The 25603-nt window shown below is 57.7% G+C and overlaps 8 protein-coding genes across 8 annotated transcripts; 4 read left to right on the top strand and 4 right to left on the bottom strand.

Moving 5' to 3' along the window:
* The first annotated feature begins 337 nt into the window (after positions 1-337).
* Positions 338-3776, top strand: MYCTH_2300176 (uncharacterized protein). The gene has a single exon (XM_003661083.1). It carries the CDS (start codon positions 446-448, stop codon positions 3623-3625), a length of 3180 nt encoding a protein of 1059 aa, XP_003661131.1. The 5' UTR covers positions 338-445; the 3' UTR covers positions 3626-3776.
* A 1-nt stretch (position 3777) lies between these two features.
* Positions 3778-4206, top strand: MYCTH_2300177 (uncharacterized protein). Its single transcript, XM_003661084.1, has one exon. The coding sequence runs from the start codon at positions 3957-3959 to the stop codon at positions 4110-4112; it is 156 nt and encodes a 51-aa protein (XP_003661132.1). The 5' UTR covers positions 3778-3956; the 3' UTR covers positions 4113-4206.
* Positions 4207-5089: 883 nt separating this feature from the next.
* Positions 5090-7551, top strand: MYCTH_2300179 (uncharacterized protein). Its single transcript, XM_003661085.1, has 7 exons — positions 5090-5607; positions 5673-5748; positions 5827-5930; positions 6013-6300; positions 6409-6514; positions 6593-6892; positions 7034-7551. The coding sequence occupies exons 1-7, from the start codon at positions 5189-5191 to the stop codon at positions 7376-7378; spliced, it is 1638 nt and encodes a 545-aa protein (XP_003661133.1). The 5' UTR covers positions 5090-5188; the 3' UTR covers positions 7379-7551.
* A 622-nt stretch (positions 7552-8173) lies between these two features.
* MYCTH_2300181 (uncharacterized protein) lies at positions 8174-11547 on the bottom strand. The gene is made up of 2 exons (XM_003661086.1): positions 11087-11547; positions 8174-10991 (listed from the first exon to the last, which is right to left on the bottom strand). The coding sequence occupies exons 1-2, from the start codon at positions 11267-11269 to the stop codon at positions 8319-8321; spliced, it is 2856 nt and encodes a 951-aa protein (XP_003661134.1). The 5' UTR covers positions 11270-11547; the 3' UTR covers positions 8174-8318.
* Positions 11548-12006: 459 nt separating this feature from the next.
* Positions 12007-13658, bottom strand: MYCTH_2300182 (uncharacterized protein). The gene is made up of 2 exons (XM_003661087.1): positions 12445-13658; positions 12007-12184 (listed from the first exon to the last, which is right to left on the bottom strand). Exon 1 carries the CDS (start codon positions 13612-13614, stop codon positions 12625-12627), a length of 990 nt encoding a protein of 329 aa, XP_003661135.1. The 5' UTR covers positions 13615-13658; the 3' UTR covers positions 12007-12184; positions 12445-12624.
* A 602-nt stretch (positions 13659-14260) lies between these two features.
* MYCTH_2300183 (uncharacterized protein) lies at positions 14261-16504 on the bottom strand. The gene is made up of 3 exons (XM_003661088.1): positions 16106-16504; positions 15035-15933; positions 14261-14927 (listed from the first exon to the last, which is right to left on the bottom strand). The coding sequence occupies exons 1-3, from the start codon at positions 16341-16343 to the stop codon at positions 14322-14324; spliced, it is 1743 nt and encodes a 580-aa protein (XP_003661136.1). The 5' UTR covers positions 16344-16504; the 3' UTR covers positions 14261-14321.
* Positions 16505-19322: 2818 nt separating this feature from the next.
* Positions 19323-21388, top strand: MYCTH_2089701 (uncharacterized protein; the record flags this gene model as incomplete). The annotated part of the gene is made up of 2 exons (XM_003661089.1): positions 19323-19490; positions 19592-21388. The coding sequence occupies exons 1-2, from the start codon at positions 19347-19349 to the stop codon at positions 21386-21388; spliced, it is 1941 nt and encodes a 646-aa protein (XP_003661137.1). The 5' UTR covers positions 19323-19346.
* A 1732-nt stretch (positions 21389-23120) lies between these two features.
* Positions 23121-25105, bottom strand: MYCTH_2300185 (uncharacterized protein). The gene is made up of 3 exons (XM_003661090.1): positions 24843-25105; positions 23459-24755; positions 23121-23260 (listed from the first exon to the last, which is right to left on the bottom strand). Exons 1-3 carry the CDS (start codon positions 24876-24878, stop codon positions 23235-23237), a joined length of 1359 nt encoding a protein of 452 aa, XP_003661138.1. The 5' UTR covers positions 24879-25105; the 3' UTR covers positions 23121-23234.
* Positions 25106-25603: the final 498 nt, after the last annotated feature.

Genomic DNA, 25603 nt, shown 5'->3' on the forward strand with positions numbered 1-25603 from the left:
GCTTGGCATTGCGGCACGAACCTCCCGGTGGAGACGCACTACGGAGTACTTTTGGGTGACCTTGGCTCCTCAGGGCGGGCAGAGCCTAGCCCGGTCTACTAGAGTATGTTGGGGAAGAGGCCCCCTGAAGATCCACCAGAAATCGTCAGCATGGCACCGAGCTCGAAAAATCATCAGTATAACCCCATCCCATAGGCGCCCAGAGCATCCAGATTCTCTCGTGCTCATTCTTTCAACGCTTGCTTAAAGTGTTGGGCGCCTTATACGAGCTCCCGGTCCGAAGCGCACCCGAGAAGAAAGAAGACGCGTTGCATCTCCTACCCAGTTCCAAACGCTAATCCGAGGTACCGAACCATCACAGCTTGGTGCTCCTCTCGGTTTTCGACGCCAACGAACCCAACCGTTCGCTCGGATCAATGATCCATCTAAAAGAATTGACGCCTTCATGAAACAGGAAGATGCGTCTACGCCGGGCGCCATACCCGCTAAGATGGAAGAACAAGGCGGGCCGACCGCCAGCCCAGTGAAGACCGAGGCATGCCCACCACAAAAGTCGACGGGCGCGAGCAGTGAAGAGAGCTTATCAACAAAAGTCTTCAGCTTTCTCGCGACGGCCACTCCAGAGACTCTCGGCGGTGTTGCCGTGGGTTTGGCCGCTACCACATATCTGGTGTTGGGCAGGCTGGGGCTCGTGCTGATCGGCGCGTTCGGCGGGATTGTGTCATTTATACAATGGGAACAGCGAAATGCCGAAGTTGTTCGGGCGGTCAGGGGGGAAAGAGGCATAGACGTTGTGGCACGTCTTTTGACGGCGAGAAAGGGTTCAGAGGACGCCGCCGTCGAGGAGCCAAGCAGCAGCGATGCGGAGAGCGCGCTCGTGCGGTCGTTCGACGACCTTCAGCCCGAGACCCGTGAGGCCCTGAACGAACTGGTTGATGCCGTCATTGATAACTACGTCAAGTGGTGGTACTCGCCAATTGTGCCCTCCGACAGATCCTTTCCGCTAGCATGCCGCAAGACACTCACGACCTTCCTCTCATCCGTTTCCAACCGCCTAAGCAGGAAGCGCCCCGCAGATGCCTTCCTCGACTTTCTTACGAATTCATCTTCTATTCTCGTCGTCTTCATGTCCGAATTGTCCAACGCCTTCTCCGAGCTGCCGGTCGATTCCAAGTTGAACGCTGCGGACGCTGTTTACAATTACCTTGCGTCGCATCCCGAGTCCAACCTGGCCACCCTGCTGGACAAGAAGCAACAGGCACACAAGTTCCGCCTGGCTGCCGAAGACATGCTGGGGTTTTTGGATCGCTCGACCTACGAATGTGACCCTGTCAGGATCTTTCTGAGGGAGATTCTCGCAGGGGTCATTCTTGAAACAACGCTTCAGTCGTGTTCCAAGTCTGAATGGATCAATGCGTGGATCGTCTACTTGCTCGAGTCCGGGGAGCCCGACCTTAGCCAGGCCATAGACGTTGGCATGCAGACGGGTCCCGGCAGTACGGACGTGGTGTTTGCTGATCTGGACGGCAACGTGGGCAATATTGGTCTCACTAGGGGTAACAGGAGTTCCTTGGAGCTTGAGAGAGCGCGGAGAAAGGAGTCAATGGCACATAAAAAGAAACTGAGCAAGGCCGAGGAGGAGATGGAACTGGCCATGGAGGAAATGAAGCGCTTGAACCAGATGATTGCAAGGGAAGGTGCGCAGAGTGGTGCGCAGAGTAATGCGCAGGCACAGCAAGACGCAAAGTCGGAAAGGAACCGGAGCCCAGCAGAGGCTTCTGAGAGGCTCAATGACGCCCTAGAGCGCCACGCGAATGCGCAGGACATCCGCAAGGATTCGACTGAGACGCAGAACCTCCCCCAGCGTCCGGACACATCCTCGGGCGACTCCAAAAGAGCAAGCAGCGATGGCTCGTCTAGCAGAAACGAAGCCATCCATACACCCGCCACGCCACAATCTGGTGTGACTCCGTCCTCGAAGCATGATTCGCCACCCTCAGCGACGGAGGGTTCTCGTTTCACAAGTTTCGACCAGATTGTCCCACCTGCGCGAGACGAGCCAGAAGCTGAAGCAAAGGAGGCCCCCAAACCCCCCTTAACGTTGCACAACGCAACAATCACGGTCCTGGATGAACCCGGCGATGGTCGGATCAGAAACAAGCCTTCATGGGATTACTTGGTTCAGATTGAACCGGCGACAACGCTCTACCCTGGGTGGATGATTGTTAGGAAGTACAGCGATTTCGAAACACTGCATGAAGTCCTCAGGCGGATCGCAACCATCTCTGGCGCAACACTATTCTCGGAGAGACACAGCGCGCTGCCGTCGTGGAAGGGACATACCCGAACGTCATTGCGCAGTGAGTTGGAACGCTACCTCCGAGATGCTTGCGCGCACCAGACCCTGGCGGAGAGCGAGGGTCTGAAAAAGTTCCTTGAAAGAGACAACGGACATATCCCTAGCGCCCCGAAGACTGGTTTTCAGGCGTTCGAGAAGTTGGGCAAGAATGTCCTGGATGTTTTGACCAGCGCTCCCCTCGAAGGATCTAAAGCGGTGGTCGGCGGCGTGACCGGAGTGCTGGGTAATATCGGTCTAGGGCAGCGGAAGCCTGCGCCTTCTGCGCCGTCGCCACCACCGTCGGCCTTGCAAGACGTCACGGCGGCCAGTCGCCTATCGATCTCGACACTGCCCCGCGTTGATAGCAGTGCTTCGCTGAGTGGGATGCGCAGGACACGGGACAGCCTGGACAGCCAACGATCGTCGGTCATTGCGCTGCAGCCTGGCAAAGTGCCGTCAATGGATCGCCGACCCAGCAACAATTCGCAGGGCGACGCGGAACCTGACAGCCGACGGTTCTCCCAAGCGTCCGCGAGAAACAGCCGGGAGTTCAGCCGACCATCGAGTCGAGCACCTAGCCGGGCGCCCCCGATGCGGTCGCCGTCGAGCTTCAGTTTCGACGAGTTCAGATTGCCCCCGCCACCCGATTTGATATCGGACGACTACGAAAGCCCCGTCAGCCCGTCAAACGCGCGCCCCCACGACTCCCATCATGCACGCTCGCTGACCATGCCCGCACTAGACACGCAGAGACGGCTGAACGGACCGCCGCTTCAGGGCAAGCAACACTCGAAGTTGACGGAACAGGAAACGCGGGTCGCGGTCGAGCTCCTCTTTGCGGTCATTAACGAGCTATACACGCTCTCGTCAGCATGGAATATCCGCCGCACCCTCCTCGCAGCGGCCAAGTCGTTCCTCTTGCGGCCGGGCAACCCGTCTCTCCTGTCCATCCAATCCCTCATCCAGACAACCGTCCTGGACGCCAACACGTCGGACGCCGGTATCGCGGCGCATTTGAAGAAACTTCGGGAGAACACGCTTCCCACAGAGCAGGAGCGGGCGGCCTGGCCGGCGGAGATGACGTCCGAGGAGAAGGAGAACCTCCGGGTCAAGGCAAGGAAGATGCTGATTGAAAGCGGCGTGCCCGCCGCACTTACAGGCGTCATGGGCCAGGCGGCCACGTCAGAGGCGCTAGGGCGTCTCTTTGACTGCCTTCAGATTGAGGAGGTTGCGAGAGGCCTCATGTTCGGGGTGATCCTCCAGGCCGTTAGAACGGTTACGCATTGATGCAATCACGACACGGAATAGTGATGGAACAATGAAATGAAAGGGATGCCAAGAACTAATTGTGTGTGCATGCATGTACACTACTGTACATCAGCCTCCTTGAAAGGGTGAGCCAGCGGATGCCTTTGTACATTTTTTGTTTCTTTTTTTTTTTTTTTTCTATTTCGAAGAACGGGATGAGGAATGTTAGTTGGGGGCGATTCTTTTGGAAACGAACAGCACTGTAAGATTTCTAATGAGGCTTTGGTGAGAGAGGCAGCAGTTACCAACCAACCAACCAACCAGAATCCCGCCGCTTCGAAGATCTGGGAACATGGAAGCAACAACAGCAATGGATCGGACGTGTGGCCTCGGGTATGCCAGGTTTGACTTCCCGCCAGGTTGCAAACAAATACTGCGCACAAAGGACCTACCGAAGTACTTTGGACGCCATTTTCAACTAGAGGACGTCATCCACAAGGATCGGGCGACAGTCTCCCAGCCGTGATGAGGTTCTATCATCCCGACGCTCCAGGGTGTCAGCGCCGGCCCGAGGGCGACCTAACCTGGCCCTTCCTTTATGATTGGCTTTCTTCCGCTCGAATCAGGCCGAGAGACGGACTAGGAGCTAAGCATACCAAGCTTCAGAACCTCCAATGGAAAGACAGACTGTCAAGCCGGCCCGCCTGCCTCACCTCTGCTGTGAAACCACCCGATCCAACATCGTGGAGGTGCCCTCGGTATCACTGATACGCTCCGCAATACATAGGGTGACGCATCCTTTACCCCATTGCGTGCGGAGATGCAGGGCAGGCGGGATTTCCGACAACCCCCATTTCTCGAGTTGCATCTTGCCTTTTCCCTGCTTCATTTCGATGATCGTCTTTCCGCTGCAACACCCCGCACGGGAATTGTCCCGCCCCATACTGAGCTCCCTTGGGTACCCCGGAATTCGGTGCAGGGGTCATTCAACCGGGGCCAATGACGGAATGGAGGTTATTTTTGATCTTCCACCCGTTCCTACCATGGCCACGAGCTAGAAATCCGGGACATCGAAGGGTACTTTTGACGTCAGGCCGTCGACCCAGCCGTTGTTGTTGGTGTCGAGACACTGCCGCGTTCAAGAGAGGGTCTTGGAGGGTCCCTCGGGCAGACTCAACAGCCGTAAACGAGTCCCGAGAATGGCTGATCTCGGTTAGGGTTCGTTGCCAATGTGGGAGATGACGTCCCAGGCGGCCATAATCATCCCGACGGGACGGGAATCTATAAGTGGTGGTCGGTCGCACCACATCTGTTGACGGTGGCACCCGCCCTGCCACCTGGTCCCAAGCGAAACATATCCACATCCATACTTGTATGTACCACGTCGGCTGCGGTGCAGCCATTGGATGTTGGTCCCTTGATCTCCGGAAAAGAACGAAACAAACCCCCCTCCCCCCTTTTGTTCTCTCAAAGTCCTTCAGGCTGTCCTTTCCCCCCAGCTCCCTCCCTCCCTTATTCCGAGATTGAGCGCCAACTTGCCTCCGTGTATACAATCCACCACCCGATTAAACAAGACGGGACAGGCCGCCCACAACAGTCGAGATGGGACAAGACGCGAAGATGAGGGGGGACGAGACGGGCAGCGCGGACGACAAGGTCGAGACGATCAACGTGGAAGATGCCAGGCTACAGAGGATGCAGCCGCCTGAATTCATTAGGAACCTGACTCCTGAAGAACGGGCGCGCCTGGAGAAGGTGCTCAAGAGAAAAATTGACCTTCGCCTCTTGCCGGCCATCATTATCATGTACATCATGAACTACATTGACCGGTGGGTTATTAGATTAATCTCCCCGTCAAAGAAGTTGATAAAAAAATGGGGGGTGAGAACTAACGCGGAGGTTGGCAATCTGCTCAGCAACAACATCGCCGCTGCTCGGCTTGCCGGGAAAGTCGGGCTTGAGGAGGACCTCAACCTGACATCTACCGAGTTTCAGACCTCAGTCAGCATTCTTTTCGTTGGGTAAGAGTCCTCCCGGCCGCTGGTTTCTTTTTGGGAGATAAAGCAGCAGCTGACCATTCCTCTAGATACCTTCTGATGCAGATTCCTTCGAACCTGTTCCTCAACAAGTTTGGCAAACCGGCCATCTACCTACCTGCTTGTGTACGTGTTGGCCACCCCGGCTTTTGCAGCGGCGCTTCACGAGGCTGCTTCGTTAACGGGCCGCTCGAATATCTCTAGATGACCATATGGGGACTTATCTCCGCGCTTACTGCCGTCTGCACCAATGCCGCCGGTCTCATGGCAAATCGCTTCTTCCTCGGCATCGTCGAGGCCGCGTACTTGTGAGTCATCGAGCCACCTCTTTGTTGTCTAATAAGACTCGCTCGTCGTGTGCTGACCGAGCCCGGCACCCCCTGTCGACAGCCCCGGTTGCCTCTACTACCTTTCTTGCTGGTACACTCGCAAGGAGCTGGGCTTCCGCACCGCCGTCTTGTACTCGGGCGCTCTGATCTCGGGCGCCTTCTCCGGTTTCATCGCCGCGGGCGTGTCGTGGGGCATGGACGGCGCCCGGGGGATCGGGGCGTGGCGGTGGCTCTTCATCATCGAGGGTGCTGCTACCATCGCAGTGGCGATCGCTTGCATGTTTGTGCTGCCCAATTTTCCGCGGACTACTAAGTGGCTCACCGAAGAGGAGAGGACTTTGGCTGCGTGGTAAGTTGCTTTCCGTGCTCACTGTCCTGAAAAGCAGGACAGGGTTTTTTTTTCCCCGGGGGGGGGGGGGAGGGGAGAGGGATGAGGAAGCTGAACAGAAGATACTAGGCGCCTCCAGGAAGACATTGGAGAGGACGATTGGGTCAACAGCGAGGAGCAGACCTTCTGGCAGGGTGCCAAGATGGCCTTCCTAGACCCCAAGACTTACATCCTGGTGAGTAGCGGCTTAGACGAATCCAGGGGCATACGCGCGGTTTGCTAACGGGGGTGGGGGATCCCCGGTTCTCCCCAGACGGTCCTCCTGTTCTGCATCGTCGCCAGCGGCACTGTGACCAACTTCTTCCCGACCGTCGTCAACACGCTGCAGGAAGGCGCTTTGGGGAACAAGGAGAACAAGAACATCTCGTTGCTGCTGACCGCCCCTCCCTACGTGCTCGGCGTCATCGTCACCTACCTCAACGCCACCCACGCCGACAAGACGGGCGAGCGCTACTGGCACATCACGATCCCCATGTGGGTCGCCGTGATTGCGTACATCATCGCCGCGACCACGACCAGCATCGCGCCGCGCTATCTGAGCATGATGCTCATGGTCAGCCTCCCCTCCTTTCCCCCCCTCACATACTCCCTCCCCCCCGGTCTCTCCCTTTGGAACTCTCCTCGCCGTGGGTGGGGGGGTGAGTGGGCTACCTTGCCCTTTCCAAGACTAACAGACAAGGGAAACAACATGCAGGTCCCCTCGGTCTACTCGGGATTCGTCGTCGGCCTCGCCTGGATCAGCAACACGATGCCGCGCCCGCCCGCCAAGCGCGCCGCCGCGCTGGCCTTCGTCAACGCCGTCAGCAACTGCAGCAGCATCTACGCCTCGTACCTGTATCCCAAGAGCGCCGACCCGCACTACACGGTCGCCATGATTGTCAACTGCTGCACCGCCTTCATCGCCATCTGCACGGCCACCGTGATGCGTGTCGTCCTCGTCAGACTCAACAAGAAGCTGGACGCAGGTATCTGGGTCGAGGGCGCCATCAATGCCGTTCCGGGTGAGGGGGCCGTCAACGGGTTCAGGTTTAAAGTCTAGGTCGAGCTAAGGGAGGGGTGGCCTTTGATCTAGAAGGATGTATATGGGGAAAGCATAGAATCCGAGTGCGAATAGTGTCTGAAAGACGGAATACAGGATCATCGCAGCAAGCTTGGCTACTCTACGATGCAACAACACTTGCTGTAGGTCCTCCGTCACCAAAGCATTCTGAGAGGTTACACTGTTGCTGTTGTTCAAAACCCATGCCATTCATTGTTACCTCGAGTTACGTTCATACCAACAGAACTCGAGAACTAACCAAGAAAACAACCGCATCCCCAGTAAATACCCGGTCATGGATCGAGGTTCCAAAACCAACCGCAGCAGAATGCAAGAAACCAATCAAAAGTCAACAGCAAGCAAACACAGTGCTCCGAACGAAGATGCCCGTTTCCAAGAATTGTATGCCCCCCAGAAAATGCATCAAGTAGCGAAAGGGACAACAGACAAACAGAGCAACCCAACGGCCAGTAGCAGCCCGTAAGTAAGTAAGTATGTGTGTGTGTGTGTGTGTGTGTGTGAGAATGGAAAGAACGAGAAATGGAGCGAGGGGAGAAAAGAATGCAAGGGAGAACTCCCAATTCAAGAACTTTGGAACCCCATGAAACACAGAAAAGACCAAGAACGAGAAATGCAAAATCGTAACCCATGACGTGCCAACTCCTCCTTTGCTGACCCGGTCTCCATACGCACCAACAGCCCGGATATGCCTTGGGGCCTCCTGACCTCTCTTCCCTCTCGTAGCGTTTTCGCCCTTCTTCTCGCACCTTCCCACCTTATCCCTTTCCCGATGAAGGGAGGAAAATACTCCTCCCGGTCTTTCTTCGTGGACAAACCGCCAAAAAACAGAAGCAAAAACGCAGATCCCAAAAGACCAAAGAGCAGATGAAGCCGTTCCCTCACAACACGAACCAAACACCGGATGGACACTCATCAGCCGCTACCGTCCAACTGTGACATTTCCCCCCTGTATTAACGCGTCCAACTCCCACGGGTTGAGCGTACTCCGCCTGCGGGATGCTACCCTGCTCGTCCTCCTCTCCCTCTTACGGACAGGAGACTTTTTCGGGTCGGTGTCCACAACTTGTTTCTGTTGTTGGTGCTGCCTCTGCTGCTGCTCTCGTTCTCGGTCTTGTTGTTGTTCTTGTTGTTGTTGTTGTTGTTGTTGTTGTTGTTGCGGTTGTGGTTGCCGCCTTCGCTCATGTTGCTTCTGCGCCTGCGACCGCCCCGGCTGAGGCGCCTTCACCGGCGGTGAGAACCCCAGCTCATCCGCGTCCTCATCTCCGGCCGCGGTCGCGGTTGTGGCGGTGCTAGTGCAGCTGGGCGGCGCACCGTCTGACGTCGAGGCCGACGTGGACGCGGTTCCTGTCGTGGCACTGTCGCTTTCGGAGCGAGTGCTGATCGCAGCGGTGGCGGCATCTGCGGGGTTGAAATCCGTGTCCGCGAATTCGGTCGAGCCCGCAGCTGTCGTCGCGCCTGATGGGGGGAGGTTCACCCCCTTGCCAAGGCGGGCGGCTTTCAGCTTGGCTCGTACCCGGGCTGCGTCAGCCTCGCGTTCCGAGGCGGCAAGCTTGGCCGTGATGGCCTCCATATTCAGGGGCGATTGCTGCGGCGCCGGGAGCGCATTGTTACAACCGGGGCGGGGGAGTGGTAGGCGGGAGTTTACGCGCTTCGGGGAGCGGCTCGGTGAAGGCGCGGGTGATGGGCCCGCAGCAGGGGCTGACGGGGATGGAGGGCGTTTGGCCGGTTCGGCGTTTGCGCTCTTGTTTGGACTCTTGTTTGCGCTCCTGTTTGCTGTACTCCTGTTCGTGCCGGTGGATCTCACTGACGCAGCCGACGTGGCCGAGGCGGCACGCGGCCGTCTGGCGCTGTGGCTCGAGTGCTCGTCCGGCCGAGATTCCGACCTCCCCCGAGTAATCGGAGGACGAGAGGGCCGGGGTTTTGCTGGCGGCTTCGACGTGTTCTTTGCCTTCTCCCCCTCCTCCTTCCTAATGACCTCCCTCCTCGTAGTCTCCCTCTTGGAGGGCTCGACCTTCTTGGCGGCCTCGGCGATCTTGACAGGGTCAACCTTCTTGGAGGGCTCCCTGTTCCTGGTAGTGGGTGGTACACGCTTTTGGGCTTTCGCCGCAGGGGCAGCGGCAGCGGACTTTTTCGACGTGCGCTCGTCGGCAGCCTTATTCAGGGGCATGGTCTCTACCGAGGTGTCTGGCGTAGAAACAGCGGCAGAAGGCGGAAGCTCGACTTTCGCGGCCTCTTCTGGAGGCACCGTGCGCAGCGACAGGATCGGCTTCCTGTGCGGTGACTGCTGTAACCTCTCAAGGTGGGGCGGTGGTAGGGGAGGTTCTTCTGCGTCAATGCTCCGGGCGTTCTCTTCCGCAATGGTCGGGAAGCCCTTTGGCGGCTTCCTGTTGTGTGGGCGCTCGCCTCTGTTTGCGGCCGTGAAGGAGTCACGCAGCGGGCTGAGCTCTGGCGGAGAGGGCATTGGCGCCGATGGCAGCATGATCGATTGTTGTAGGATCTCAACGTTTGGCTCCTCCACGTCCAGATCGTCGACATCGACGTCGTGGTCAAACATGCTAGAGGCATCGCTGCCGTCATCATCGGCTCCCCGGTGGGGAACCAGATCCAACGGCCCTTCGTCGCAGTGTGGTTGGGGATCGTCTTCCTCCTCCTCGTTCTCGGAGCCGTCTCCCAAACGCAGAGCGTAACCGTGGGATGTTTCCTCCACATTCTTCACCTTTACCGGGCTGAGTCGTAGACCCATCTTCAGCTCTTCAACATTAACGGGCCGACCGCTCGCCTGCATCCTCTTGCGCCAGCCGTCCATGAGATGGACGGCCTCCTTCCAGCGAGTCTCCATCTTCTCCCAGCCGTCGCGCAGCCTGTGGATCTCGTCCTCACGCACGACGACCTCCTCAATAGGGACAAAGGACGGGTTCGTCAGGATGGTGCGGAGGTGTTCGAGCACCGCATCCACTTCGATCGACAGATCGGCAGGATTGGAGGCCAGGGCCAGGGCATGCCCGTCCCCGTTTTCGGGCGGATTGCCATTGACGACGTCCCAGCCGCTCATCTCCTTGAGCTGCTCGGTCGTCCGCCGGATCAATTGAAGCAGCCCCTCGTTCTCCTCGCTGAGACTTCTTGCCAGCTCGGCCAGGAAAGCGTTAGTTTCCGTGCGAAGGTCACAATTCTGCCCGTCAGCGCCGCAAGGCCGCGAGCCATGCTCGGCTTCTGAACCGGTATCGCCGACCACTGTGATGCTTGTGACACCCGTTCCCTTTCCGGCCCCCCTCGCGCGGGCGGCTTCGGTGACGGCCTTCTTGAGGCTCTCAATCTGGCGGTCGCGCTTGCGCACCTCGTTGGCGCAGGAGGCCCGCGTCTGGGCCACGAGCGATTTCGTGCGAGCGGCCTCCTCCTTCAGGCGGTGAACGGTCGCCTCGGACGCCTTGAGATTTGTGCGGAGCGCTGCCTCGGCCGCTTCGCTCAAGCCAACCTTCCGCTGCGCCTCGGCGTACTTTTCCTGCAGGCGCTGGATGTCGTTGGCCTGCCGTAGGGACTCGGCACGGAGGGTCCGCAGGGTGGTCGAGAGGGACTCGCGATGTTCAGCGTCGCGCTACGGTGGGATGATTTGATTAGTGACGAGAGTCGAGGGGTGCAACAAAAGCGAAGAAAGAGGGTTTGCCAATTGGGGTACAAAAGAGAACTCACATCTCGCCGCAAAATCAGGTCATTGATGACAGCCATGACGCGGCTCATGGTCTCGGCCACCTCGGCATCGGTGTCGCCCGGATGGGCAAAGTCGATGCCGTTGCCATCGCGTAGCAAGCCGCGGGACAGCAGTTGGTTGTTGATGTACAGCGACGCTGTACGCAAGTTCTCGGACTCGATCATCGCGGCCGACGCTTGCTCCTCTTCATGGGGTTCTCCTCCTCTCTTCGGATCGTTTTGTTCTGAGACACACACACAGCCCCAAAGGGCAAGGAATCAATCGACTGCTGCTGGTTTCGGGTTATTTTTTTCTGTGCGCGATCTGGGAAGCAGCTCCCTCTCCTGGATGCAGTGGAAGAAAGGGCAACGGCAGACAAAATGCGGATGGAAAGACCCCGTTTTCGTGCTGACGAAAAATTCAACGCTCAATGTCCAACATGGCCAATTCCGGGGTAACTAGCAGGTGCAACCGAGAGCTCGAGCTCAAATGCGACGCCGCTGCAAGCTCGAGCTGCCTGTGGTCGAGTACTGTTTATTTGGTGGGGCGTTGCTGTGGCAGCGGGATTGCATTGGCATGGATCAGCATCCCATTCCAATAACTACACAGAGGAGCCCATAGCCAGCCCTAACCCTCCGCCCTCCTTCCACCCTCGCTCCCAGGACCATCCCAGCAGTGTCAGATCATGTCGAGAGGAAACTTGCAGATTCTCGGCGCAGATCCGAATTTGGGGCCACCATTTACACATTTATTTGGGCTCGGAAAGGTTCCGCCGAGACGGGAATGCATTGTACCCTACATGCGCGTATGCACTCTCCGAGCGTAGTGCGAGTATATTCCGTCCTTGACTACGGATGAATCACATGTGTTTCAGGGTCCCGAATGTTTCGAGTTTGGCACGCTATCGACTGGGCCATACTCGTTTGTTTCATTTGTCGTGGTCCCTGAAACCCTCCGATCAGGGAAGGTCGGGAACGGCCCACTTGGTCAACCGAACCAACGGGTCTCCCACATCATCTCAAGTCGGCCGCCCTCCAGTCGCGCGCTCTTCAGTATCAAGCAAATCCACCGTTCTGATACCTTGACTGTTTTTGTCGATGCTTATCATCAAACGTTAGCTTGCGATGGTCCTGGCTTGTGAGACGATGATACGCCGTGATCAAAATCACACATCAGACGAGTTTGAGAAGATTATTGGAATCGCGGTGCTTGTCACCATGTACCCTTCGGCGCAAGAGCAAGAGAGCTCGAGCGACGAGGAGGACGGTCTGATGGCCCCGCGTGCGTCATCATGGTGTGGCCAACAGGCTAATGGGAGAAGGAAGGAAAAGAATAAGAAAGAAACAAGACAATGACTCACCAATCTCAAAATTGTGCCAGGTTCTTTGCAATCGGTGGTTGGCCCCCCACATGGAGGCAACCTCGTAGCCCTGCTGGGTTGTGCCATGCCTTTTATCTTCTTCTTCTTCTTCGTCTGCTGGCAACGGCCGTAGAACAGGTACATCATCTGTCCATTCCCGTAGCGACAGCGCGCAACACATCAAGACTCGGGCACAAACTTGGCCTTCTTCCCCCGCATTGCCTCGAGCTTCTTCCGGTCCTCCTCGAACCTCTTGAGAAGTTCGGCCTGCTCCTCCTTCTTGCGCTCCCGCAGCTGGAACCGGTAGAAGTTTGTAAGCTCTTGCTTCTTCTTCTCCTGCTTCTCCAGCATCCTGCGCTTTGCCTCCTCCGCCTCGGTGCGGCTGGCCGGCGCGGCCCGACCACCCCTGGTGACGGTGACGAAGCCGTCCTCGTCCGGCTCGTTCCGCAGCCTCTTGGCGATCTCAGCCGCCTCCTGCTCGCGCTGGGCAAACAGCGTCGAGAAGGCGTCCACCGACGCCTGCAGGGCCGCCTTGTCCGGGTACGAGAGCCGGTTGTGGGCCTTGAGCCAGACCGAACCCAACGGCGGGACCTTGCCGGCCAGCACGTCACCACCGCCGGCGCCGTCATCGGCCCCCCAGGTGGGGTACTTCTTCGTCTTGTGCGTCTTGGCGATCGCCCTGAGCACCTGCTCCACGCTCTTCTCGTCGGCGAGGAGGACGACCGCGGTGTTGCCGCTCCTACGCAGGGGTCGGGTCCACGTGCTGGGCAGCCGGGCGGCGGCTTCCTCCCGCGCCCGCTCGGCCTCCTCGTCCTCTCGCTTGCGCTTCTTGCCGTGAGCCTGGAGCAGGCGGGCCGCGTGGGCCGGCTGCGCGGCGTCGATGAGGGACTGGGTCTGCGAGTGCGCGTCCTTCCGCTTGCTCTCAAAGCTTGCGCTCTCGAAGCGGCCGGCGCCTACGAGAGACGCAAACAGGGCGCGGAGGTGCGCCTCGGTGCTGTCGGCGGGGACATTGGTCAGGAAGAGGCTGCGGTCGTCGGTCGGAGTGGGAATCTTGGGCGTGTGGCGCCGTACGTAGAGGTAGTGCACGACATTGTGGGGAAATGACGGTATTGGCGGGATGGCAACAGGGAGGACGGAGAAGTCCCCGATGGTCGCGGGACCGGAAGGCATCTTTGTATTGTGGTTGATGAGGATTGGCTCTGAAGGAGAGTCGGAAAATTAAGAGCGATCTGCTGCAATTGTCAAGAAAATTCGGGCCCCACAGGTAGTGATGCGGCTTATCGGAGCTCAAGGTCTGATTGGCTGCAATGAATATACACTACGTGTGGAGGACCACTTCCTCCCAAGCACTTTCCAGCAGCAAAGCATCCTATGCTTGGGTTCTGAAAAATGCCGTTCCTACTTCGGACTGCAAGTAAGATTTCAGATGACTCTCTCTCGAGCATCGATGGACACGATTTCTTTTTGGCCCGGCGCGGAGCCCTGCATTCAACGATCCCAGGGCAGTCCCACACCAAGACGAGAGTACCTATTAAGGGTGCCCTTTCCAATTTGCAAGGGCACGATAGCCCGGGTATTCAGCTGGCGAGCTGTGAACGACTACCACTCATCTCAGTCTGCCTTGTCGACTTTTTCTGCATGTTTTCACGTGCACCACAGGCGCTTGAGAAACAACGACTCGGCCCAATCATCATCTTCTGCTCTCCGCCTCGTTGAAGATGTAGTTTCGCCCTGTAAGAGTCAACAATGTCACTGACTTATCAGGCTGTCACAGTTTGCCGATCGCGCTGGGGGACCGATCCATCTCCGGACCAATTCGGTGTGAATTCTCGGTATACACCCTGCGCGCCCGAGCCGGCCAGCTTAGCTCTTAGATCTCAAATCTCAATCGTGATACGTCCGATTCCGCGGCTGACGCATGCCAACATGGAAGTCGCCTTCTCCTCTTCCATGAGTGCCGTCCCCCGGTGGTCCACCCGACCCTCCTTGAGGTCAACCCGGCAGGTACCGCAGTTGCCGACGCAGCAGCTCGAGTCGACCTCGCCAAACTCCCTCTGCAGGCACTCGAGCAGCGTCTCTTCCTCGCCCACCCTGATGGTCTTGCCGCCCTTATTGGCCACGACGACCTCGAACGGGTCGCCCGACACGTCAGCCTCGAAGGCCTCAAAGTGCACTTCCTTCTCGGCGATGCCGTGCGCCTTCGTCTCCCTGGCGGCCTCGTCCATGAGCCGCTTTGGCCCGCAGAAGTACAGCTTCGAGTTCCACGGCATGCCCTCGATGATGCGGCGGATGCTGAGCCGCTGGCCGGCCGCTTTGTCATAGATGACGACGTCGTCGCCCAGCTTGGCCAGGCGCTCCCGGAACGGCACGTCCTCGACCGAGCGCACGGCGTAGTGCAGCGTCGCGCTGTAGTGGATCCGCTTGTAGTGTTCAAACAGCGCCAGGAATGCTGTGATGCCGACCCCGCCGGCCACGAAGATGTGCTGCCCACCACGTCAGCGAGGTAATTCCCAATTGGGGTCCCTGCTAAGGGGTTCCTTGGGGGGGGGGGGGGGGGGAGGGAGCGAATAGAAAGAGGAGTGCTGCTTACATTGCTCGCGGCGGTGGCAACCTGCACCGAGTTCGTGATGGCGCCCACCTGGACCGTGTGCCCGACCTGAACGATCTCGTGCAGGTACCTTGACCCGCCGCGGCTCTTCTCATCCAGCGCCACGCCAAGCTGGAACCGGTTCCGGTCGCCATCGACAATGGAGTAGGCCCGGACCAGGCCGTTGCCCAGCCTGATCCGGGCATGCGCCCCGTGCCTCAGCTGCACTTCCTCCTCCCCATCCTCGCGCAGCGGCTCGACCGCTTGGAGCACAAACGACACGATGCGCTCTGTCTGCCTGGTCCTCTCCACCACACGGTACTCCCTCCAGCGCTGTCGTTCCTTGTCCCCGTTTCCGTTCTCTCCCCCCTCTCCCGCTTGCTCACGGGCCTTCCTGCGCTCCCTCGCCCGGTGCCGGACCACCCGGGCGCGGAACGCGTCCCTGGCCTCGGCGCCCAGCTCCTCGATGGCCGCCAGGGCCTCGTTCATGGCGGGGTCGCCCGTGTTGCGATGCAAGTACTCCTGGACGCGATCGATGGTCCACTCCGGGTGGGGGCGCGCGACCAGGCGGATGACGTCACCGGCCCGGACGGCGCCCGGGCGGAGTACGCGGAAGTACCAGCCGGTCCGGCTCGTCCTCCAGGTGGCCGGGGCAAAGTTCTTGAGCCGGAACCGGTGGTTGAGCTTGAAGCACGGCTGGCGCGGCAGCGAGACCTGCAGTAGCACCGGCGGCTCCGCGTCCGGGCCCGGGTCGGGCGGCGATATGGACACGGTGTCGCCGATGCAGAGGTTGCGCTCGTTGAGGTGGCGCGTCACCAGGTTCTCGCCGAAGCCTCCGGGTCGGAAGGCGTCGGCGGCCGAAGGGTACTCGGCGCGCCAGGTTGCGTAGTGCGACGAGCAGTCTGTTGTCGTGCTTGTGTGAGTAGTAAGCGCTTGGGTGCGTTGAATCTTGAGTTCCAACTCCTTCAACGGCCCATCATGGAGAAGTAGGAATCTATGAGAGAAAAATATATATATACATATACATATATATACAAAAGAATGAATAGAAAAAAAAGAATATGTACGACTTACACCCGTGGATGGCCTTGTCTACGCCGCCGTGGAAGGTCGGGTCGTGCTCGTCGCCCTCCAGTCCCAGCTCCGTCACGCGCACCGGTCCCTCACGCGGCGTCTTGTCGATGCCTGACTGCACGGCAAGCCCCGGTAGGGGCTTCATTTTGCCTGTGCGTACCTCGAGGATGGTGTCACTTGTGAAGGGGGCATAGAGATCTACCTCTTGGAGGTGCTCTGCATCCACCTTGTGCGGCATGTTCGAGTCCTATAAAAAGAAAAGATTTGAAAAAGGAATAAAGAGAAATGAGAAACAAACTATTAGGAAACAAATATGCCGCTTTTCTTGGAGCAAGAAAGGGGATGAAATGCCCGTCTGTGAAGGCGTGGCGCCAAGGCGTGAAGCAGTCAGCGCGTGTTGGCAGATCCAGTGAAAGGGTATTCTGGTCTTTGAGCCGCTTCCCAGCCGGGAACTCCCTTTCTATGGCGGGGTACAGTACGGGGAAGGGAAATGTGGAAATACTCTACTCCCCCACTCCTTCATTCTGAACAAAGCTTGGCACGAAAGCGGATTTTATCAATCCCTCACGGACCTGACTAATCAAAATGACAGACATCACAATAATACGGCAATTACATGGCCTCTGATTTATCTGACAGGTTCGGCTCTGACTAAGATCCTCTTATTAAGTGACGGGACACCAAGGCTTTTAAGCTTGAAGTGGAAGGTCATCCTCTACAGAGCACGGTTGCTTAGGGAACAGCAAGAATAAATCCGTGTGTATAAAGGGCAGAACAAAATCCCTTTTTATCCAATGGTCGTTGAACCCTATATGATCTTTCTCCTAGGGCCAAACTCGAAGGCATCCTTAAGCCTGATTACAACAGAGTAGTCGAAAGTTACTCATGGTTCGCAAGAAGGCCGGGTGGAGACAAGTCGGGTGATACCCCTAGCGCGCTAGATTACCTACGGCAGAGAGGAGCAGCGAAAGCGCTCATGATCCTGAAGCTCCGAGCTTATACGGGGGGTAACTATATAGCCTTGTGCTACAACGCCGAGTAATGAGCATAAAAAAAGCAGGGTACGTAACATTGGCATGACCTTTTCTGGTCACATGCGGCCATTTGTGTAAAGGTTGGCCATTCTTGAGGATGGCTAAGCAAGCAAGCTCGGGAAAGAGCGAGGCAAGTACGCACATACATGCCTGGACTACGAAGTAGAAGGTTACCGGGATTCCTGCTTTGGGGTCGAGCGGCCGGTTATCGGCGGCGGTTACGTTGTATTCGGTCCTGTTCTTTCTTCTCGCATGTCTCATTACTACCACGGGATCCTCCGCAGCGACGCAATATAAGAAGACAAGGGAGCACTACGTCCGCATTGTGGGCGTACTAAGTTTCAACCACCCCAAGCCGTCTCAACCATCGTGGGGCTCGAGTAGCAGAGACGGGAAGGGGGCTCATTCGGAAGCACGTGCACTGCATATACTATCGGGCGTTTCGGCAGAGTGATTGGCGGGTTCCGTGATGGAAGACCGCATTTCTAGATGGAGACATCCGGGGCTCCCCGAGTGTAAAACTGGGTCAACGGGAACTCAAGAAGATGAGGCTCTCGCAACGCGGGGATCGTGCAGGTTGGTGCATGAAACCCGAACCTGGAGGATCTGCCGTTGTCTCAAATCGTATTCGTTTAGGATCAACAAATGCGGTGTTTCGGTGAAGGGGATATTTCCATCACCTGGCCCGTGATGACAAGTGTGTAGGTAGGTGATTGAGCGAAAGTGAGGGAAGGCTATCACTTAGCAGGGACTTAGCCGAGCAAAGAGCCTCATGATCCATGGATGTGCTAGGGGTCCCTGGGTGATCCCCAGAACATGGGCTACGCAGCAGACCCAAAAAAAAGCATAAAAGAACAGGCCCAGATTAATGTGCCATTTGTGTTGACCTACATCAGTTACGATGGACTCGGCAGCATTTTGGTACCGGTGGAACTGAATTTTTTTAAAAAAAAAATACTACATGCAGGCTCGGTGATATATGCCGTGGTTAAATCTGGTAACAGACATCAGGAAGACAGACCTGCGTGATGTACTGTATGTATTTCGCACATTCACAAGCGAAGAGGAGGGGCGAAATGTTCGAGCCCCTCACTTGGACGCTTGCGGCTTCCCGTGTGTCACCACATCTGAGTAGGTACCCTTGTTTGCACCGCTGATTGGTTCCTGCCAGATTGAGCTCGATACTTAAGAGCCGCAAGGGCTTTTGCCAGATGTGCAGTGGCGCGTATGTTATGTACTGGAATCTGTACCCAGGAAAGAGATCACAGGAACGCTTCCATTCTTAGTGTACAATATACCAACCGTTGTATGCCGAATCCTAGAGCAGGGAATAGAGAAAGCAGGCGATGTGCCACTCTTGTAAACGCCTCTTGGGATGGCTATGATGTAGCTATTGGGTTCACAGAGCCATATTCCACAGAAAGTGCATGCAACGCTGTTTCCACTGGCCGGGCGTGCCTACCCACAAACCCCCAACCACCACAAACAAAAGCACAATTAGGTAAGTTCCCAAAACAGGGAATGCGTACCATGACGATCGCAAGGCTCTTCCACAATTCTTTTATCCTTTCTCTTTTCTTTCCTGTTGATGCCAGCGAGAGGGCCACGTCGAAGCTCTCTCCTAGAACACCTGACAAACTACTGCTCCCCGATTGCTAACCTACCTGTACCAGGTAGCCATGGCGAGCAATCGGGTCCTACCCTTGTTAGCAGCAGCACCCTCCACGTATGTACATGAACCGGGTCTTGCGGCTCTTCTACTCAGCCTTGTCTCCTCTCTGTCCTTTGTATGGCGATGACCTGGTCAAAACCACTCTTTATGAAGTATAAATATATCACCCGCGAGGACCTACCCTGCAGCCAAGGTATGTGCTGGAAATTGGTGTCGCAGAACTATTTTGCGAGGTTCCTGCTTGCTAACCTTCCTGTCCCCCTTCCTCTTTTTCTTGGAAGAAGAAGCGAAAGGGGAAAAAAGGAAGACGAGAAAAAGAAATAAAGAAAAGAAAAGAAAAGAAAAGAAAGAGCAAAAATCCATGGAAGAGTAGAAGGCATGCTGGCTCGGTATATTTGCGGAGCTCGGTCTTCTTGCCTAGCTTATTCACACCCGCCGACAACAATCATCATCACTCGACAGCAAGACTACGGCCCAAAGAGCTTGAATCGGGACTTTCTCGACAGAAAACGCCCCATCCCAGCAGCCGGGCAACATGTCGCTGATGCAGTTGCCCTACGAGCTAGTGGCCTTGGTGATCCGAGGCCTGGATCTCGACGACATCCGCAACCTGAGCTGCACATGTAAGGGGTTTCGGTTCCTGATCCAGGAGTCGGAAATGGCAAAGCGGCTTCTCGAGGTGAGCTCCGAATCCGCTCGAGCTCTGCGAGCACGCTCACGCAGCACGCTCACGCAGCAATCTTGTTGGTTTTGCTGACACAAGAGGATCCTGCTCCCCAGACCAGAGCCCCTCACAGCGCCGAGGCCCGCGATGCCAGGGCCTCCAAGAAATACGCTTCCGGGCTGAGACGGCTGCTCAAGCGCCGAGAAGCCCTTGCCTCCGTGTCGCCGTACCTGGTCGCCGTTGTCGGCTTTGCTCAGGAGTGGATCTACGAGAACGGCGTGCTCTGCTACTGCCGTGGCCGTGAGCTGCGCCTTCTTGACCTCCACCGCTCGGCCGACGCCGAGATCGTCGTCGACCTCCGGACCCTTGTCCGTAGGGCCCTGCCGGACGCGTCTGCGCCCCATAAGCACGAGCTCAAGCTGCTGTACTACTCCCACGGCATCGTCTCGTGTCTCTACTCCCTGATCCGCGGCGGCCGAGCCGGCCGCAGGGACTTTCTTATCGCCTTCGACGCTTCCGAGGGCCAGGTGATCACCGCTGTCGAATTGCAATCCACCTCCAAGCTCTTCGTACGGAACAACGACCTCTTCCTCTATTACGGCACCACTACGGGGCCGGATCAGGATGGAGATGAGTACTGGGCCATCCGGGGCTTTGACATCACCGCCAGCGCCTGGATTGCCGGCCAGCTGAACGTCCCGGAAGCCATCGGGACCGATATCGGCTCGACCGTCTGTTTCGAAATCATCGATGGCTACTTCTACGGCCTGTCAAACCTCCGGAGCCTGGCTGTCGAGGAGGTCGACTGGGTCTCGTACTATTCCTGCTTCAGATTCCCTCTCAAGGTGGACGGGTTCGCTTCCCTCCATGCCCTAGACCGCGCGCCGGAGCTCTGGCGGAGAGACCACACCGAAGGCCCTCTCGACGACAGATGGACCTTCCTCCGTCTCCTGAAGGACGAGGGGACCGGCCGGCTCATGATCATCGAATCCCGTAAGGAGTGGTTAGAGGGCAGCATCACACCGCGCCGCACTTACTATACTTCGCTGATCGGGTTTGACGTCATGGCGGGGCCCATTCCGGATACCCACGCGGCTAAGAGACGACACGGAGGCGGCCCGAGAAGATGGCCGCGAGACCCCCACCTGGTCCACCCCGGCGACGACAACTCAGCCTTCAACATAACGCTCGCCAGGTGCCCCCTGCGCTCCTACTATCCGGCTTGCCAGACCTTCATAGACCTCGTGGACGATTCTAGCTCGTCTGACCCGCGCGAACAGAAGGTCCGCATCCGCGGGGGCACCCGCCGCCCCTGGACTCCGGGCGAACTCACGCAGTCCGGCCGCCAGGAGACCGCGGAAAGGGGGGAAGGGCTCGAGGCTCTACTACGACAAATCGACCGCATCTACAGGAGCGACACCGGCCTCTTTTGGCCCCCCGATCAGGAGGAGGACCCATCCGTCGAGGACCCCGCCCTGGCCGACTTGTATGCCGTTCTCAACCCGCCAGGTTACGTCGGGAATCTTCACGGCAGCTGGGACGAGCGCTCCACGGTGTATGCCACGGGCGGCGGCGGCTCTGGAGGCCTCAGCGCTCTGGTCTTTGTCTCTTGGGACCCCGCAATCTACTTGGCCGGCGTGCCTGCTTTCCCCGGGAATCTGGCGATTCGCAGGCCTGGAAGTTGGGCGCCCAGCTGCGCTACCAAGGAATCCCCGCCCGCTAAGTACAAATCCGTGGGCACGGCCAGGCGGCATTCAACTTTGCTGCCTGATGCGACCTCTCGTCCAACGGCAAGCCCCTGCTCAGCCACGCCCCTCCGGGATGGTATCAGCGGCGGCACCCAAGTCTCTTGGAGGAGAATCCAGCCAGCAATGTACCGCGAGATTTCAAGAGGGTACCATTTCGCTCTGTGAGAGTCGCCACCACCTATCCCACCACAAAGCAAACCTACCTGAGTCAACCTATTCACCATGGTTGCGTGTTTTGGAAAGGAAGAGCTCCCTATTGGCCTCGGCGGTCGATATTATCTGATGTTGAGCAGAAAGGAGATTACGGGGGGCAGAGAGGCATAGTGACCACTACGCACGATCCCGGTCTCTGCATAGGCAGGAGCAGCGCATGAGGCTCAGGCATATCGCTTGGCCTACCGCCTGGGAAGGAGGAAGAGGAAGTCCCCGGTTGGGGGGGACAAAATGGAAGCGAGGGGAGAGGAATGAGTGATGGAGGGCAAAAACTGGGGCTACAACATAAAGAGGGGAAAGGCGCTGGAAGCGAGGAAGCGCTTTGTGTGCTTCCCGTTTCCTTCCATGTTTCTTTTTTTCCTCTGATTAGCTCCTCTAACGACAAACAAAAGGGCGACAGCGAAGAGCTATTGCTACGTTTCAACAGAGAAGAAAAAAAGAAAAAAAGACAAATGGTATGCATGCAACACGAGCCAATAGAACTTTCTCTCGGGTAGGTCATGACTGCCCGGAACAGATTCTCCATCCCAACATTGCATATTCCGCCCAACTGGGTGCAGACCGTTTTGACGTTGCCGCAGCCTCGCCTTACCCCTCCCCAAGCTGAGGGACTTTTTGCCCGATTATAGCGTGAGGACCTCGACACCACGTTGCACAAACGTCGCGAAGCACATTACTGGGACAGCAAGTAGTACGATATACGGAATACATACGTGCCTCTCCGATATAGGGGGAACCAGACCAACGTTTACCCTCGGATCTCAGGTCAACCTGGGCTGTAAGGTATCACAAGCGAGCAACAACCTGATCTTCGAACCGCCGTCCTTCCTTCTCGCCCAAAACAAACAGACCATGTGGATGCAGTGGTTGATGCCAATGCAGCATCCCATTACAAGATGCAGACTATCTCGGAAGAGGAAAATCATGGGACTGAACCAAGGCACCCCAAGGCATTTCCCCCCACAGAAGAACAGAGGTAAGTAAGGGAACGAGCCTCATGGATTTTTTTAAAACACCGCGCAACGAGAGCAGCCTTGCCTGGATGCCTCTTGACACACACACCCCTTCCCCTCCCCCCCCCCCCCCAATCCAAACACCCCAATCAGAAAGAACAATTGCCGACCGGCATTTGAAAATAGCGCCCTGTATGTTGATGTTACCGACCTGCCAAACCCCGCGCACACGCCATGTCTAGAGTCTAAGCACCTCGGCGATATAACGGAGGCCAGTCATGTCCCCCATGTCCCCTCCCCATAATCCATCCAGCCATCAGCGAGCCATCGCAGTAGCAGCACCACAGCCTTTTTCGAAGAGCCGCGTCCTCCCCTCCCCTACCTCCCAAAGCACAGCACGCACGCATCGAAGCATACGACCACGCCATCGCCTGCGGCCTCATTGCCAACCAGATCCCCGGCCGCGTGCGTGTTTGGGCCGATTGAAGCCGAAGAAAGGGAAGAACACAAGAACGGGTGACACGGGTGACACGGCGATCGCGCAGTGTCACGTCCTTTGTTCCCCCCGCTCAAGACATATGCAGTATGGTTCACGCTCCAATGTATGCCCAGAATGAGACTTGCCCAAGGAAAAAGGGGAATAAATAATTAAAAAAAAAAGAACAAACCATTCATCACGACGCGAAGCGGCCGATTTCAACTTGGTGGAAGTGATCAATGGTATTAGCCGGGACAACAACAACAACGACCCCGCTTTAGGAGCTGGCGCAGCCTGCCCACACTTCCTTGCCAATGCCCCAAGTCGGACAACCCACCTCTGCCGAGCCCTCGCACATCGATATCGGCTATGCATTCAACCGGACGTAATTCCCTGCCACACACACACACACACACAGTCAGCCTCTGGAAATGCCCAACACAGAAACCCCCCTTCAAGATCATCATCATCATCATCATCACATCAAGGCGAGGTTGGGCCGGAGGGTTTAAACTGAAAGGGAAATGACAGGAGATATAGATAGATCGATAGACACAAACACAGGAGAAGAAGATATAAAAAAAAACTTACCGGGAAATTGCCCCTCCTTGCCCCCGATCCTCCCTGTCCACCACTCGTTCTCGTTCCGCGTCCTCGAAACCACCTCGATGACGTCGCCCGCGCGGAAGCTGAGGTCGCCCTCCGCCTGCGCCGCGTAGTCGTACAGGGCCGTGACCGTCTCGACCTTGGGCGCGGCCGACAAGGCCCTGGGCTTGGGCGGCGGCGGCGGCGGGGGCTTGGACTTGGCCGCGGCGGCGGCGGCGGCGGCGAGCCCCGGCCCCGGGGAGTAGGGCGGGGGCGGGTTGCTGTCCGGGGAGGAGTAGGAGGCGGCGACAGCCGCCTGCCAGGACGGGCGGCGGTACGAGGCGGTCGGGGCCGGGGAGGCCGTGGTGGTGGTGGCCGGCTCGAGCTCGGGCGTGGACGGCGAGGCCGAAGGCGACCCCCCCGCCGTGAGCAGGCCGGCCGTCTTGGGGCCCTCGAGGGCGCCCGGGCGCGGCGGCTTGGCGTACTTGGGCGGGCGCTTCTGGCCCGTCGTCCTGAAGCGGACGATGGTCAGGGCCTCGGCGCGCTCCTGGACGTCGCCGCGCTTCTTGTGGAAGGCGTCCTCGACGTCGAGGGTCAGGTCGAAGTAGCCAATGTCCATCCGCTGCATGCGCTCGTGGAGGGTGTAGAAGATGTTGAGCTGCATGTAGTAGAAGGACTGGAAGAGGGGCTGGATGAATTCGCGCTCGAGCGCGAACAGCCTCGGCAGCTCCTCCTTGAGCAGGTCGTTGTAGTAGTTGAAGTCCTGGGTCGACTGCTCCAGCTCGTTCTCGACCTTCCATATCGCCTTCTCGTCCTTGGCCGTCTTGTCCTTCTTCTCCTGCAGCTTCTTGAGCGTGGCGCGGTGGCGGTCGTAGTCGAGCTTCTTGTGCTCGCGCTTGGTCACCGTCTTGCGGATCACCTTGACCACGTCGAGCAGCTCGTTGGCCGGCTGGATCACCCGGCTCTCGATCATCTCGAGCTCCGGCGCCAGCGTCTCCTGCAGGTCCTTGACCACGGCCTCGTACTCCTCGCAGGCCCGGATGCCCTCCGGGTTCCCGTGCACCACGAGCGAGTCCGGGTCCGACATGCGGCCGCTGATCGGCTTGTATATCTCCGTCATGGCCTTGGAGAACTCGATCTGGTGCGCGAGCATGCCGTTGATGGCTTCGAAGTACTTGCGGCTCTCGTCGTGCAGCCGCTTCGTCTCGGTCTCGAGATCCTGGAACCGGCGCTCGGCATCGATGTAGACTGGGTCCTTGGTGTGCTCGCCAATGTTGAGTTTGACTTTAATTTGTTGGGGCGCCTGTCATGTCCCGCGATCCAACGGTCAGTCGCCTCTGAACGGCCAATCTCTCTCCCTCGGCGCGGGGCAGCAGCAGGAACTACTTACGCGGGCCAACCCCTTCTGGAAACCCCGCAAACTCATCTCTTCCCGCCGTAATTCCGCGCTTATGAAGGCAAGATAATGCGGTTCGGTTGGCTGGGTGGCCGTCGGGTCGCGTGGTGGGGGTATATTAGGAAGGTTGTCGGGATAGGGCTGTCGTGTGTGGAGAGTTGTAGGGTACCGTTTTCGAAGGTTGCGCCTGATGCCCGTTCGGGGCGATGACGATGTTGTCGGGGCGGAGCCCGGCTTCAGCTTTCCTTGGCTGACGGATGGGAAGGTGGCGCTGCCGGCCGTCAAAGACCGACCGAATCTTGACCTCTGCCAAGCCTGCACCGCCAATGAAGTCGCTTCGTCCGGCAGCCAGATGCCGAGCCCGAGTGCCTGCGTTACTTGTGCAGATAGAGATAGCCTAGTGTACGGATGTAGTGGAGATGTGCAGTCGATGTGCCTTATGTGCCGGAGCTAAGAATACGCAGGTATCTTATGCTTAGCACTGCGGGAGCGTGTGGCCGAGCCCACGTAGAATCAGAAATGGGCGCGAATTGATGCAGTTATGGAAGCTCTCGGTTCTCTCTCGGGTCGCTACCCTTTGCATTACACACGGTGCATTGCAGTTAATTAATGTCAGTGAGATTTTGTCCAAGGTTGCTGGCGTCGTGACCAGCGCAAAGAATGCGCTAGAATCAACATGCTGATAACTCAAGTGTATATAAGTAGTCCAACGCGAGCACTCATTACGCCTGCAACCAGTATTAACAGCACTGGCA

This window comes from Thermothelomyces thermophilus, chromosome 2, assembly GCF_000226095.1.
Source record: "Thermothelomyces thermophilus ATCC 42464 chromosome 2, complete sequence".
Taxonomy (NCBI): Eukaryota; Fungi; Ascomycota; class Sordariomycetes; order Sordariales; family Chaetomiaceae; genus Thermothelomyces; species Thermothelomyces thermophilus.

Bases quoted from the DNA above. Each gene is read 5' to 3' on its own strand.
- MYCTH_2300183 (XM_003661088.1), bottom strand. From the start codon at position 16,343: ATGCCGCACAAGGTGGATGCAGAGCACCTCCAAGAGGTAGATCTCTAT. The intron at 15,934-16,105 runs GTAAGTCGTACA...GCACGACAACAG, and splicing joins AGACAAGGCCATCCACGGGT to ACTGCTCGTCGCACTACGCA. The intron at 14,928-15,034 runs GTAAGCAGCACT...CGTGGTGGGCAG, and splicing joins TTGCCACCGCCGCGAGCAAT to CACATCTTCGTGGCCGGCGG.
- MYCTH_2300185 (XM_003661090.1), bottom strand. From the start codon at position 24,878: ATGAGTTTGCGGGGTTTCCAGAAGGGGTTGGCCCGC. The intron at 24,756-24,842 runs GTAAGTAGTTCC...GGGACATGACAG, and splicing joins TCCAGAAGGGGTTGGCCCGC to GCGCCCCAACAAATTAAAGT. The intron at 23,261-23,458 runs GTAAGTTTTTTT...TGTGTGTGGCAG, and splicing joins CAAGGAGGGGCAATTTCCCG to GGAATTACGTCCGGTTGAAT.
- MYCTH_2300179 (XM_003661085.1), top strand. From the start codon at position 5,189: ATGGGACAAGACGCGAAGATGAGGGGGGACGAGACGGGCAGCGCGGAC. The intron at 5,749-5,826 runs GTACGTGTTGGC...GAATATCTCTAG, and splicing joins CCATCTACCTACCTGCTTGT to ATGACCATATGGGGACTTAT. The intron at 5,931-6,012 runs GTGAGTCATCGA...CCCTGTCGACAG, and splicing joins ATCGTCGAGGCCGCGTACTT to CCCCGGTTGCCTCTACTACC.
- MYCTH_2300176 (XM_003661083.1), top strand. From the start codon at position 446: ATGAAACAGGAAGATGCGTCTACGCCGGGCGCCATACCCGCTAAGATG.
- MYCTH_2300181 (XM_003661086.1), bottom strand. From the start codon at position 11,269: ATGATCGAGTCCGAGAACTTGCGTACAGCGTCGCTGTACATCAACAAC. The intron at 10,992-11,086 runs GTGAGTTCTCTT...ATCCCACCGTAG, and splicing joins ACCTGATTTTGCGGCGAGAT to CGCGACGCTGAACATCGCGA.
- MYCTH_2300182 (XM_003661087.1), bottom strand. From the start codon at position 13,614: ATGCCTTCCGGTCCCGCGACCATCGGGGACTTCTCCGTCCTCCCTGTT.
- MYCTH_2300177 (XM_003661084.1), top strand. From the start codon at position 3,957: ATGGATCGGACGTGTGGCCTCGGGTATGCCAGGTTTGACTTCCCGCCA.